Source organism: Furipterus horrens, unplaced genomic scaffold (assembly GCF_987537825.1).
Source record: "Furipterus horrens unplaced genomic scaffold, mFurHor1.1.pri manual_scaffold_1, whole genome shotgun sequence".
NCBI classification, from domain to species: domain Eukaryota; kingdom Metazoa; phylum Chordata; class Mammalia; order Chiroptera; family Furipteridae; genus Furipterus; species Furipterus horrens.
Window position 1 is genome coordinate 175173581 of NW_028327171.1, and position 14904 is coordinate 175188484.

Sequence of the window (14904 nt, forward strand, 5' to 3'; positions counted from 1 at the left end):
AAAACTTATTTTCAAATAAAAACAGAAACAATTACAAACTCACTTTAACCTGGTCAGTCTTTGTCAATTAATCTTAAAACTTAAAGTATTAGAGAGTCAACTTCTTCCTCCTTCTAGTACTGCCATTTTTTTCCTTCCCCCCAAATTTATCATATCTTATTCACTGCTCCAGTTTAAAATATAAATGTGCATACTTGAAAGGAATTCAATATCCAAATATACAATACTAAAATTATCATTGTTAAACTAATTAGACTAAAAGACAACTAGTTGAGGCTTTCCATATCTTCTTTGGGTTTTTGTTAACTGAGGGGGAAAAGGGAGGGTACAAGGATGGCAGGAAACAAATTCCATGTACTGATTAAAGACAACATCCAAATAAAACAATGCAAAGAAGTTTTTTAATCTACTAGTCTTGCCACAGCACCAGTTAAAAGCAAGTTCTTTGGACTTAAAGTAGTGATGTCTAATATTCAATTAAGAGTCATTTTTTAAACTCCCCTACCTCACCCCACCCTTGGCCTCAAACTTAAGTCAGATCTGCTTCGAACACAAATTTCTTGGGTGGGGACGTTTTCAAAAACAAATTTGGAAACCAATGAACAATCACCAACTGCCAAACTCGATTCAGTGTAGCACAAAGCAGGGACACGGATGTGAGACAGGAAAGTAATCCATGAATAGACCATACTCCGTAGAAATCAGAGCCAGAGGATCAGGAAGAAGTAAGCAATTACCCTCATCTCAGAAAGACTGGGAAATAAAGACATTTATGGCATGAGGCTTGAGCCAATCATACTTGACTCTCAGATGAGAGGCACTTTAATAAATGCCTGAATTACATGGTTTTGAAAGTGAAAGAAAATCAAGGAAAATAACCAGGAAGGAAACATCAAGAAACAAACATTGAGATTGTAACCTTCAAAAGGAAGGGTTGGTATAACATAATGTTTGGTAGAGAGCTTTGGAGCCTCCATCATTCACTTGCGTAGGATGAGAGTGACCCTGATCTGTTAGTTGGCTCTTCCTACAGGACCTGCTGAGTCCACCTGGGGGCACAGGTGGAGCAGTCCTTTGTTCAGCCTGTCTTAATTAGATTTCTTCATTTGTATTAGATCATTTCAATCCTGTTTTGTTTGCTTGTCTCTATATGCATTCAAAAAAATGAAGATAGACCAACTTCTAACACCATACATAAGAATAAACTCAAAATGGATTAAAGACTTAAATGTAAAACTTAAAACCATAAAAATCCCAAAAGATAACATAGGCAGTAAAATCTCGGGCATTCTTTGCAGCAATATTACTTCTGATATGTCTCCTCCACCAAGGAAAACAAAAGAAAAAAATAAACAAATGGGACTACATCAAACTAAAAAGTTTTTGCACAGCAAAAATAAGCATCAACAAAATATAAAGACAACTCACAGAATGGGAGAACATATTCACCAATACATCTGATAAGGGGTTAATAACCAAAATGTATAAAGAACTTATAAACTCAACACCAAAAAAAACAAACAATCCAATTGAAAAATGGACAAAGGAACTGAACAGACACTTCTACAAAGAAGACATTCAGATGGCCAATGGACATACAAAAAGTTGCTCGACATCACTAATCATCAGAAAAATGCAAATCAAAACCACAATGAGATATCACCTCACACCTGTCAATCAATAAGTCAATAAACAACAAGTGTTGGCAAGGATGTAGAGAAAAGGGAACCCTAGTGCAGTGTTGGTTGGAATGCAGATTGTGGTTCAACTACTATGGAAACAGTATGGGTTCCTCAAAAAATTTAAAATGGAACTGCCTTATGACCTAGCACTTATGGGAATATATGCGAAGAAAGCCAAACACTAATTCAAAAGAATATCTGCACCCCCATGTTCATTGCAGCATTATTTATAATAGCAAAGATACAGGATCAACCCAAGTGCCCATCAATAGACAAGTGAATCAATCTATTTTCTTTTAATCAATAAATCATTCTGAGCCCTGGCTGCTGTGGCTCAGTGGATTAAGCGTCGGCCTGTGAGCCAAGTGTCGCTGGTTCAATTCCCAGTCAGGGCACGTGACTAGGTTGCACATCAGGTCCCCAGTTGGGGGTGCGTGAGAGGCAACCACACAGTGATGTTTCTCTCTCCTTCTCCTTTCCCCTCTCTCTAAAAATAAAATAAATAAACAAACAAATTAATTAATTAATTTTAAAAATCATTCTATACTCCAGAACCATGCCAGAGAATATGATCCCATTTATTACTGCCTTCAACTCTTAACAAAATGAAAAATACAAAAAGCATCATTCCCCCAAAATGAGAGCCTAAAAGATATGTAATTTACCTAGATTTTAACCCTAGGCCAAGCCAAAACATCATTTATTAAGCTGAAAAAAGCATATTTGAACAGTTTTTTTTTGACAAGTCCCTCTATTCCTATAAAATTGCTTTTACTAAATTAAGCTCTGCTGTGATGTCCTCTGCTTACTCACTATGGGTGAGATATATAGAGGAAGTTGCCTCTCATATCACTCAGCCAGCTCTTCATAAGCCCCATGGGAAAAGATATCCTCAGAGAACTTCAGTGCAAGAAAGAGCCTTGTCTCTCATAATAAAATGGCCAATTCTTATTTTATTGACCATGAAAGTCATATAAATACCTGCCAATGTTAGGAAATTTTATTTAATTGATATTATTAATTTTTCATTTTTATTTTAGGTTTAAAAAAATCTCTGACATGAAATAACTCTATAAAATACCACTGTAAAAATGGAATGCTTTAAGTTAAACATACAGGGTGGGGCAAAAGTAGATTTACAGTTGTTCATATGGAAAATAATACAATATTATATAATAATATAAGAATAAACTCTGTGTTTTGCATACTCATAACTGTAAACCTACTTTTGTCCCACCCATATATATACAACAATGTCTGTCTGGAAAATGTCCAGCATTGTTAATATAATGAGAATGGTTTGCATAACATCAATGTAACCTGGCAGCCAAGGAGAATGGACTAGAATGCACATACGTGAACAATGACAACTTTACTAGTGAATGAAGGCAGTCGATGCCGTTGAGTGAGCATGTGAACTGTGTGGCCGTCACATTCAAAATGCCTGAATGAGCAGAGCAATAAATGTGCATCAAATTTTGCATTAAGCTTGAACATCCCCATGCAGAAACTATTTGGATGATTCAGAAGGCCGCAGCTATGGGCAACTGGTGATTGGCAGCTTCATCACGACAACACACCTGCTCAAGTATCACGTCTTGTGCAGATTTTGGTGAAACATGAAATCACTCAGGTGACTCAGCCCAGATTTGGTATCCTGAGACTTCTACTTTTTCCCAAACTAAAATTACCTTTGAAAGGGAAGAGATTTCAGACTCTCAATTAGATTCAGGAAAATATGACGGGGCAGCTTATGGCAATTAAGAGAACTGTGTGAGGTCCCATGGTGCCTACTTTGAACAGGACTGAGGCATCATTGTCCTATGTACAATGCTTCTTGTACCCTGTATCTTCTTCAATAAACGTCTCTATTTTTCATAGTACTTGGCTGGACACTTTCCAGGCAGGCCTCATGTAGATTCTCTGTGTTTTCAGAGAGATAAACTAAACTACGGCTTCTGTGGTTTCCTGCCTTCTTGAAAGAATCAGGTCTCCTTGAAGTTCTCAAAGTGGCTAATAAGGAATCATGGGGGCCACTTAGTAAAAGGGTCACCTAGCTTTAGTATGTCACATCAGCTTATCTTTTATGGGTATAACTTTATCAGTTATGGGTATAACACTGAATATTACTTTATATTAATTTCAGATGTATGCATAGTGGTTAGACATATTTATAATTTGTGAAGTGATCCCGCTGATAAGCCTAGTACCCACCTGCCACCATACTCCGTCTTCTTGACTAACGATACCTGGCGTGAGGCCACCTGACATCACCTGTGCCTGCTCCCTGCCTGGCACCCATCTCTGCCCACTCTCATCTTACTCCAAACTGTACCATCAACTATAGCAGCTGCCTCTACCCTGACCAAGATGGAAAACAGGAAGGAATGAGTTAAAAAGAAAGCAAGACTTACAACTCTATGAGAAAATAAAAGTCAATCCTAAAACTCAGTTTGGTTATTTAACAAGATACCTTCAAAAAATTCAAGTTGTGCATATTTGTTTTCAAGCATTATATGAAGCATACAAAATATAAACAACACTTAAATTTTCAGATACACTGAATTCATTAGGAGATAATATTCTAGTAAATATGTTCTCTTTTCTCTGGATTTTAACTTCAGAAAAAACTGTCCTGAAATAAACTACTTAAATATTATCTTCAAAAAATGGTTACTCTCAAGCCACCCAGCACATACATGCACTTGCCATCTATGTGTAGGTATAAGGGAAATAAATCCTAATGTAAGCTCAAGACATTAATAGAAAAACAAGTAAGCTTTCAAAAACAACTTTCAACTGAACTAAATTATTTAAGAACTGTGTTATTTCAGATTATCAAAGCTTCTTCATAGAAGTGGTCATTCAAGAGTTCTTTCCTAGCTTATTCTATGAGGCCAACATTACCTGGTACCAAAGTCAGACAAAGAGACTACAAGAAAAAGAAAAAAAACCTACAGATCAATATCTCTTATGAATTAATGATGTAAAAATCTTCAAAAAATACTAGCATATCAGATTCAATAACATATTAAAACAATTATACACCATGACCAAGTGGGATTTATTCCTGTATTGCAAGGATGGTTCAGCATATGAAAATTAATCAATGTAATATACCACATTAACAGAATGAAGGGAAAAAACCATATGATCTCAATTTATGAAGAAAAAGCATGTGACAAAATGCAATGCCCTTTCATGAGTAAAACACTCAACAAACTAGGATTAGAAGGAAACTATATCAATCTAATCAAGAATGTCTGTGCTTATAAGTACAATATCGTGTCTAGATTAAAAACCCACATCAACAAAACTACTCATTAAAAATTCCCATAAGGAGTACTTACCTGCCAAAATTTTCTTGAACTGTCTAAACCATATGTCACAGTGGTCTTCACTTAAATTAATAAGATCAAGTGTAGAATCCTTTAATTTATTTTGCTCCTTTTTCAAACAGATGAAAAGTGTGATACCCAATAAAGTACCATTTCCCTCCTGGTTAGCAAAATAACGTCGCTTCAGTTTGACAGAGAATATGTCTTTTAGTTCAATAAATTCTTCTTTATGTATCAAGTCACCCTTGGAATCACCTGGGGAAAAAAAAAGTTTTCCAATCAAAACCATTGTGTTCATATTTTCTATGTATAAATAATAGTAAAAACCCATAAAATCTCATTTGTAATTTTACTGATTGTCCTTTATGTCAATCCTCATAGGAGATGGGGAAAAATTGGGTCTATTTCCCAAGAATAAAAAATAGAAAAATGAAAGGGAGTCTCTGCCACAAAAGGCCTAGGACATTCAGAACCTGAGGATATTCAATGCATGAAGAATTCTAAGTACATAAAGCAACATTTCAATAATCATAAGTGAGTATCACACAAGAGGCTCTTTGCTCCTAATATGAATATGGGCAGAATAAAGTAAGGGAAAGAATGTAATTTACTAACAGAACTGAGTTTATGACAAGGTCGTTGAAGGCACCAACTTAAGGAAAGAAAATGTACATTCTAGGTAAAGTAACATATGTGGAAAAGGAAGCAGAGTGGATTATTATGATTTGAGAATATGAAATATAAAAATATAGAATATAGAAAGAAGATCCACTTGAATGTTTTCACAATCAGACTTTATTTTATAGTGGCATGAAATGTTATTGTTTAACCACTAATCAGAGAATAATTATTGTTAGTAAAGGACCATTCCAATTTACTCTCAAAGTAGAAATGTTCTTATACTTTTTGCAAAAGTACTTCTAAAACTTCTACTCTTGCCAACATGGAATCACAGGGACTGGTTTCACCCTCTGTCAGAAACGACTTAAAAAGCACATTACATTATACGAAACTTTAGTTTTCCAACATCAGACATGAAGTGGCACAGGACAGTGACTGTGGAGAAAGAAGTGACAAAGGAGCCACATGATTGCCTCAGGTTTCTAGGCCACAGCAGGCGACCTGTGAGGGAGCTTGTCTGTCTCCCTGAGCTAGGAGGAGTTGGGAGTCCAGGAAAGCCAAAACGACCAGAGGTCACTGGCAAATAACTGGAGTGGAGAGAGCTACACAGGGAACCGACTCTGCAGACCTGCAGAAGTCTCCCTTGAATCTGCAGCTGACGAGGGCTCAGCATATGTGTGAGGCTGGGGGGAGCACCACCTGAATGATTTAAGAGAACAGTGCTCAGAGATCACACAGCTAGTTCCTACCAGACAAAAGAAAAATACTGAAATTCACAGGACACCGTGGAGAGTACATAGGAGAGTACCATCTCGTTAATGAGCTGACTGAAGCCTGCATTGATTCTACACAACAAAGCTTAAAAGCAAGCCTCAAAAGGACCGAACTGTTTCCAAGTAACTTAACTATATTCTAGAGCAAAGCTCAAGAATATACACAGGAATACTAAAATATTCACAATATCTCCCACTCAATCAAAAATCACCATACACATAAAGAAGCAGGAAAATATGACCCATGAGAGGAGAAAAGGTCATCAACAGACACTGAGGCAGAAATGCCAACAGCGATGAAACGGCCCCAGAAAGCAGAGGTACCTTCTCAGCCTCCTCAGCAGCTTAAGCAGGCTCGCCAATATTCTCAGACTGGAGCACAGACTTTCAGGTGCTTTTAAACGTTCCTTCTTTACATTCGCTGGGAGTTTTTTTGGCCTCCCCACAACCATTCTGCAAACTATTGCTGTCAAAGCACACACACCCCTGAAAAAGAAACAAAGAAACGAACTCTTTTCTCTGTGTTTGTACAGTGGGATCTGGTGAAACCAGTGTCAATTTTTCAGGCCTGTCATGTCCTCAAAAGGTTTTGGCTTCAGGCTGGTGTACAGTCTACTGCCTTTGTCACCAAATACCTCCAGACACCAATTCAACAAGAAACAATCACATGTTTTAGAAAACATAACAATCATCACTATTACTACAACCATCCCTTAAAATAACCAATAGAGTGGAAGTACTGTATCATTAGAAGCCAAAATGTGCCACAGGCCTGAATGAGTTTAGTAATTCACAGAAATGGGGAGGAGGAATCACTAACAGATTAGCTGATGTTGATCAGATTTACTTTGGTCTACTATAATGGTTCTCAAATTCTTTGGTTTCTGAATGAACTCGTTTGTATTCTTAAAGATTGAGGGCTCCAAATAACTTTTATTTATACAGGTTACATCTATCAATATTTACTGTATTAGACATTAAGATCAAGACTCTGAAACTCAAGAATACAAAGCACACACTCCATTAGCCATCAAGGAAATGATGTCACCACATATCTCAGAGCCTGCGGAAAACTCCACTGTATCCTTGCAAGAGAATGAGAGTAAAAACAAGTACGTTCTTAGTAGTATTATAAAGACAGCTGTTACGACACTAACTCCCTGAAAGGATCCCAGACCACACTTTGAAAATGCTTCATTAAGAAGCAAATGTTAGATTGTTCCCTTTGATCATATAATGAAGTTATGACCTTTTCCAGACTCAACTTTTCAATTAATTAAAATCTTTGGCTCCAATTTAGCACTCCAAATTGTCACATACTGACATGTGAGAGTTCCTCCAATCTGCCTCCTTTGTTTCAACCTCCAGATGTCTTTGGAAATAAATTTTCTTTCTTATAACAACACAGTATTCCAAGCTCCTTGAGGAATCCAGATGATTCATTTTAGGGAAGACTATACTAGAAATTAAAAACTACACAGTATTTATTATATAGAAGGAAAACCAAGCTTATTCACAGTATATTATTAGTAGTGTACAGTGTTGGACAAAGTAGGTTTACAGTTGTGAGTATGCAAACACAGAGCTTATTCTTGAATTATTATTTAATTATCTTATTTCCCATACAAACAACTGTAAACCTACTTTTGCCCCACCCTGTATTTTTACCTGGTGAGCTTATAAGTTGTTTGCATTTGTTGAGCTGGTAGGCAAATGGACAGTGTCTCTGGCCACTAGGGACAGACCAGGGAAACCTTAGATATTTCCTCTACCTTCAGGAATGAAACAAAGCAGGTCTGACAAATGTTCAACCAATAATATACAATGCACTGTTTAGTGAATGGTGTCCTTTGAAGTGTAGAGAAGCTTGCCTTCCATATAGGGGTGTTGCTAGATGTCTGCTTCATATAGCTGAATGTGCAGAGGTAAGTTGTATCACTTAAATACCTTAAAATAATTTATATCCTTGACTATATCTGGGGATTCTTTCTCAAAAATCATTTAGTCCAGCAATTATTAAAGTTAAACATCTTTTCATTTATTTATTTTCCATTTGTATTTCTTAAAAGAGTTTCCTCTACAGAAGTATTTCCCTACTTCTATTTGGACACTTCTTGTCTAACTTACAGGAGACCTTAAAATATTCTTGAAATTAATCCTTTATTATATATGTATGATATATGTTGCAAATAACTTCTAGGCTAATCTTGTATTAGTTGTGACCTTGTGTCTCACATAAACTTAATTCTTATGTGTAGTCTAATTTATAATAAATAATTAAGAGCTCCAACAAAAGAAAGGAAGGAAATGTGGAAAGAAAGAAGGGAGAGAAGGAGGGAAAGAAGGAGAGAGGGAATAAAAAACCATTGGGAAAGAGAAAAAATGGAAGAAAGACACTGTTCAAAGTCCTATATTATAGTCTGAATTTTCTTCACCTGTGCTTTACTTTGGCAACAATTCGATGACTATTCCCATTGAAAACCTCTTGTAACTTGCAACTTTAAAGATAGTAAAACAACAGCCAAGATCAAACTTACTAGTGAAAATTTGCATTCCTGGAAATAGGGCAAGAATACCTATTATCACTCTTACTGTTCCCAATTATTTGTACATTCATTCAGAAATGAAATAAAAGATGACCATTGGTGGTGGGAGGGGCAGAGAGAGTTGAACTACAAATATTTATAGATGATACCATAATATGTTTGCAAAACCCAAAAAGAATCAACTTAAAATCATTAGGACTAAAAAAGAATACCCAGTAAGGAAGCTGTTCACAAACATATTAATACTCAGGAAGAAGGCATAATGAAGATAAAGATATTCCATAAAAATTAGCATCTTATACCTAGGGAAAAAATTAGCAAAATAATCCCAGATTGATATGGGGGTGTGGGGGAGCCTTTCAAAATAAACTGAGACAAAAATATTGAATAAAGAGAGACATACCAATTTCCAAGATTACATATTTCCCATGATAGTATTCTCATTATTAAAAACTACATATAATGTAATCCCAATCAAAATCCCAATGGTATTTTCTTTCATACAGAGGCAAGGAACCTAATCAAATGATTGCAAATTTTCTTGGAATAAGTATATTACATCAATAAAGAAAATATTTTTAAAGTACAGCAATGAGAGGGAGCACATGCCTGGTCAGATATAATATTTTATAAAGCTATGATAATGAAAACATCTAAGATTAAATAAGTGAATAGTCCAGGGAAACACATACATTTAAAAAGTCACTAAAGTTATAATAATAATATCTAAGTTCAGTTGAAAAATACCGAATAAAAGGTGATTTCGAACTGGTTAATGTTTTAAAAAAGAAAAAAATGGAGCCTTATCTCATAATATAAGCCAATGTATCTAGAGTAGAGGAAACTTTATACATAACCATAAATTAGTAAAGCCTTAGGCCTGAAAGTATAGGCAGACATACTGAGATACTTAACATAAAATTTATTTAATGCTTGTAAAGTCCTAGAGACCCAAAAATAGAAGTCACAAGCAAAGGCCAACTGGGCAGAAATATTTGCAACATATGACAGTTAAATAATCTATCTAATTAAGGAAAGAAACACTTTGGTAGAAAAGTACATTAAAGACTCAAGACAGGCTTTTCACAAAAGAAGAAATGCAAATTGACCAATGAACATATGAGAAAGTTCAATCTAATTAGTAATCAAAGAAATGCAAATCAGCACAACAAGATACCATTTGTTGCCTTTTAAATTGGCACAAGATCAAAAATAATGCTCAATGATGGTGCAGGTGAAGGGAGCCAGTCCCAGCACTGGTGGGAATGTAAAAATGGTAACTGCTGGAGAACAAGTTGGTTGGAAATATGCACCAAAAGATTTCAAAATGTTACTTGCAGCAGTATTTATAATAGCCTAATGATTTGAAGCAATAGTCATGTTCTTCAATAGGAAGATGGTTGAATCAGTCTTCCACAGCTCATAAATGAACAAGTTAGATGTGTGTTCTGATCTGGAAAGGTATTCATGTTAAGAGGTATAAATTAGTGGAATAAAAGCAGGTACAAGGTAACCTGAGTGATTTGACCTCACTTCCATATTAAGCAGAAAAAAAAAGTAAAGTGAAAGACATTAAACAAACTTAACATTGATTACCTATTAAAAGAGAAATATGCGGTAGGGAGTATGAGATTAATATTTTCTTATAAATGTCCATAATTCTCCATTTCTCTAATCAGCATTATATTTTATACTTCTTACAAAGACAGAAAAGGAAAAATGCTTTAGGTGTGCATATTTTTGATCCAGCAATTTACTTCCAGAAATTTACCCTAAGGGAATAACATGCACAATTTAGCTAAAAGAATGCTTACCCAAGCATTTTTGGGGTGAAACTTGGAAACAACCTAAATGTGCAATAACAGTATTGATTCTGTAAAATAAAATACATTCGTATAACTGAATGCTATTTAGCCATTAAAATGCAGAAGTCTGACTAGAAAAGTATCTGAAATAGTATTGCACATTTCCGTTACTGTTTTGTATATGTTTATTGAATACATAATGTATGTGTAATATATTTCCACATGAACATATATATGATTATGCATATGAAAACTTGGATAATGAGACTGTGATTTAGTTTGTGTAGAGGAACTTTACATTTTTTCTGCAACAAAAATTTTCCTGTAATTAATTGAAAAATATTGTTTTCTTTGTTCATCCTAAAATAGCACCTGATACTACTTGTTTTAATTTTAAAATTCCATTCCCTACATAGTAAGGACAGCTAATATTTAATGAACATAGGCTACATGCCAGACATTTCCCTAAGCACTTTACCCGTATGATCTCATTCAATGCTCACAACAACCCTATGTAGATGTATTTTCCTAAAAGAGAAGAAATTCAGGACAAAGTTTAAGAAACTTGTCTATAATCATATATCTGATAGGAGGCAGATCCAAGATTTAAATCCAAGCACTTGGGCTGATCTTTACAACTCATTAGCAATGTTGAATGGGAGTAAACTATACTCTCATCTGATCCTTTGGCTCTGACTTAAATCCAGTTAAATTTAAGCGTTGGCCAACTATTGTCTGTCTCCAAGTAGTCCTTAGGGAAATAGCAAGGCAACAAATGTGTCAACTGAATAGTATTTCATCAGAAACTGAGGTGGCCTTCAGGGAGACAGAAGGTTAGATTGTAAGACAACAGTTTGGTGATTGCAAGAGGTCTGGTGAGAAGTGGAGGAGGGTAAAGGGGGGGAAAATGGTGATGGATGGAGATATAACTTGGAATGGTGAACACACAATACAGTGTGCAGATTATGTGTTGTAGAATTATGCACCTAAAACCTGTATAATTGTTAACCACTATCACCCCATAAATTCAATGAAAAGCAAATAAATAAAACAAAGTAAAATAAAAAGACAAAAAAAAAAAAAAAGATTGTAACAACTGTTAGGTTTCAGGGGCTCAGAAGAGGTAGAGAAGGCCAGCAGCCAAATGTTGAACAAGATGATTTATTGAGTATGCGACATGGTGGGCTGGGGTTGGGGCAGACACCAGCAGCTAGGGTCAGGGCAGAGTGAGTTTTTAAGCAGTTCTGAGACTTGGAATACATAAGCAGTCCAGGATAGGCTAAGCTGCCCCATTGTACAGCCAGCAGGCTGGCGGTTGGACAGTTGCCATCTCCTGATATTTGCCTGAGTCTAGGTCAGCTAGGGGTGGGGGGAGGAAGGTGAGATGCCTTGTGGCCTTTAGATGGCTCTTGTTTGAAATGGTGGGCTTTTGGAATGGTGGGCCCCAACCTCACAGATACCTTTGAAGGACATAGGCAGCCACTGGCGTCAGTGGCAGCAGATTTATCAAGGGTTGGGCAGTCGCTGACACCTGGAGTAACTGTGCGGGCTTGCTAAAACCAGGCCTGGATTTCTAGAGCCCAGGTCTTATGCCTAAGAGCAACCAGGAGCTCACAGAAGTGATTCTGAAAATCCCCATAACGCCCTGAGAGGTATTTCCTGCTTCCTGGGCTCAGGTTTCCAATCTCTTTTTCCTCCTTTGCCCACAAATTCAAATTTGGGGTTTTCACATAAATGATCTCTTTGCCAATGACAAGAAGAGACTAAGAGGAAGAAATACAGATTTAGAATAAGCATTTTGTTTTTGTATGGAAGGAAAATAAGGATAATAGCGGTTGTTTGTTTGTTTGTTTGTTTGACCAGTTTCTAACTGTAGCCAAATTGCTCCATAGGACTCCTTTCAGCAGCCATATAAATCTCTCAGGTGCAGGTTCCCTACATAGAAAGTCTGATCTATTACTTATTTCTGCAATGTTAACCATTTCCATTACATGAGTAAATCTGCCCAGTTCTCTCTAATCACAGGATCACTTGGTTTTCAATGTAACAGTTTTGCGATGTAAGAAGATATGTATAATATTAGTTTTACAGAAAATTATTCTCTTATATTGAATACAGTCTGCAGGAATAAAAGTTGTTAGAATTCTGTGAATCTGAATTTTAAATGTTTTAATAGAAAACAAAGAAACTCTCTATTGTTTAATCACTTGTTAGATTAGGTGGTGCTTTCCTAGTCTTTGTTTTGTTTTCGAAGCACTTAAGATTTGAGCAGCTGACCAGCTGGCTCTGTGGGGCAGCAGGACCTGGGTCTCCTTGACTTGAAAGGAAGCTAAGGCCAAAGGTCCTCAGGTTTCTAGCGGGGAAGCCCTCAGGCTCACCTCCAGTGAACTTGAAGGTTCTAGAAATCATCTGACAGATTACACTGAAGATCTAAGAAGGTCATTGTTTCTCCTCAAGCCCCAAGCCGAAACATTTACTCTTTGGGACACACTTAGAATACACAAATATTTATGAGAAACAAGATTAGAGGGGAAAGAAAAGGAAAAAAAAACATACAGAGAAAAGACTCCTGTTTTGGGTCTATAAAAATTGAGTACTTATCTAATCTCCTCTTGGTAGTAGTAATTCAAGAATGACTTAGGTTCACTTTATTCTCCATGTGAAGCAGAAAAGCACTGCTTTTTATTGGTAAACTGTTTTATTTATAAATTTATAAGTGCTGACAAGAATTTAGGTCTTATATTTCCGCTTACTTCTTCATCCACGAGATAGCTGCTCTGATCCCCGAGTTAGCCACCTGTTATAGTACAACCAGTTTCTGCCACAAATAAAAGCAAATATTTCTATAATTGTATGCAAAGGCCACATTTGAACATTCTACCTAACACATGCAGACAGCATGTCAAAAGAGAAGTTAAAAGAATAAAGAACATACTTTGGGGCATGGATTTTAAATATAACTTTAATTTTATCTTAATGTAAAATGTACCTTTATTGGTGAAAAGTATGAAGTAGAACTATCCATAAATTGATATTTGATAAGAGTAGACAAAAATACAGAAATCATCTATGGACTCTTTTTTTTTAAGATCATGAGCATTAAAAACTTACAGATGATATATAATGTTGCATTGTGGCATGTGGTTTATTATTTGAAATCTATTGGTTCATTAGTATCGTATTGGCGATAGCTAGTTGTTTCAGAACATTAACTGTCCTCTCACATTACTTACAGAGATACTGGGACCATCTGTTCTTGCAGGGGATTTAAGTATACGTCTATTGGATACCATGCTATTTATTTAATTCAGCACCCACTTCCTATTGTATTTTCTTGGGGAAAAAAGTCAATTTAATTACAGAGACTAAAGATAACCTCGCCTGGCAGGTTACCCGGTCACCATGAGAGCAAAGCAGAACATGCTCAAAGTAGGTTACAGTGGTTAACAAGAAGAGTAAAACCAACAACACTTAAGAATATTTAGCAAAGGTTTAACAAAAATAGAACAGTGAATGGAACTTTTAAAAATATTACTGTAAGCCTAGGGCTTGTCTAAATCAATCTTGGCACATCTGTCTGAGGCAGACCGTAAACAGGATTAGAGCTGGATTTATCTGCTTGGCGCTAATTGTGCTCACAGTTTCTGCACATGTCCACTCTTTAAAACACTGCCTGGAAAACAAGCCTGCCTGGTCGATGAGTCCCACAACATAGCCTATACACGCATTTACGGTATATTAGATGGTTAAGCGATGTGATGTCTAACAATTTTTTTTGGCTCTTCAGAATTACTTATCTAATCCTCTAATTAAAAATACAAAATTCTGTTTGAATACACCACATACTGAGATAAATCTGTGAAGCAAGGGACCAATAAATTTGAATACACTTTAATTGTAAGAAGAAAACACAATTTAATTGTTAATAATCAGGTTAAACTAGGGTTTAAACAAATAGGCTGCTCCTGTAGCTTACTAAAAAACCGTCACAATGCCTTATTATGCTCAAGAATTACAACACAGAATTTGTTAGCAGAAAAGTTTAAGCTCCCAAGTACATACGTATATCAAGAGTAACAAGAAATAGCAATTTTATCTAATAAAAGAATTGAAGAAAATTTTAAACTTATCATTTACAG

At 35.9% G+C, this 14904-nt stretch overlaps 1 protein-coding gene across 1 annotated transcript in view; it reads right to left on the reverse strand.

Annotated features, from left to right (window-relative positions):
- CERKL (CERK like autophagy regulator) overlaps nt 1–14904 on the reverse strand; it is a 101418-nt gene that overhangs the window by 50940 nt on the left and 35574 nt on the right. The window contains exon 2 of the mRNA XM_090281291.1: nt 5033–5275. Coding sequence (XP_090137417.1) covers nt 5033–5275 — 243 coding nt within the window. The remainder of the gene's footprint in view (nt 1–5032; nt 5276–14904) is intronic.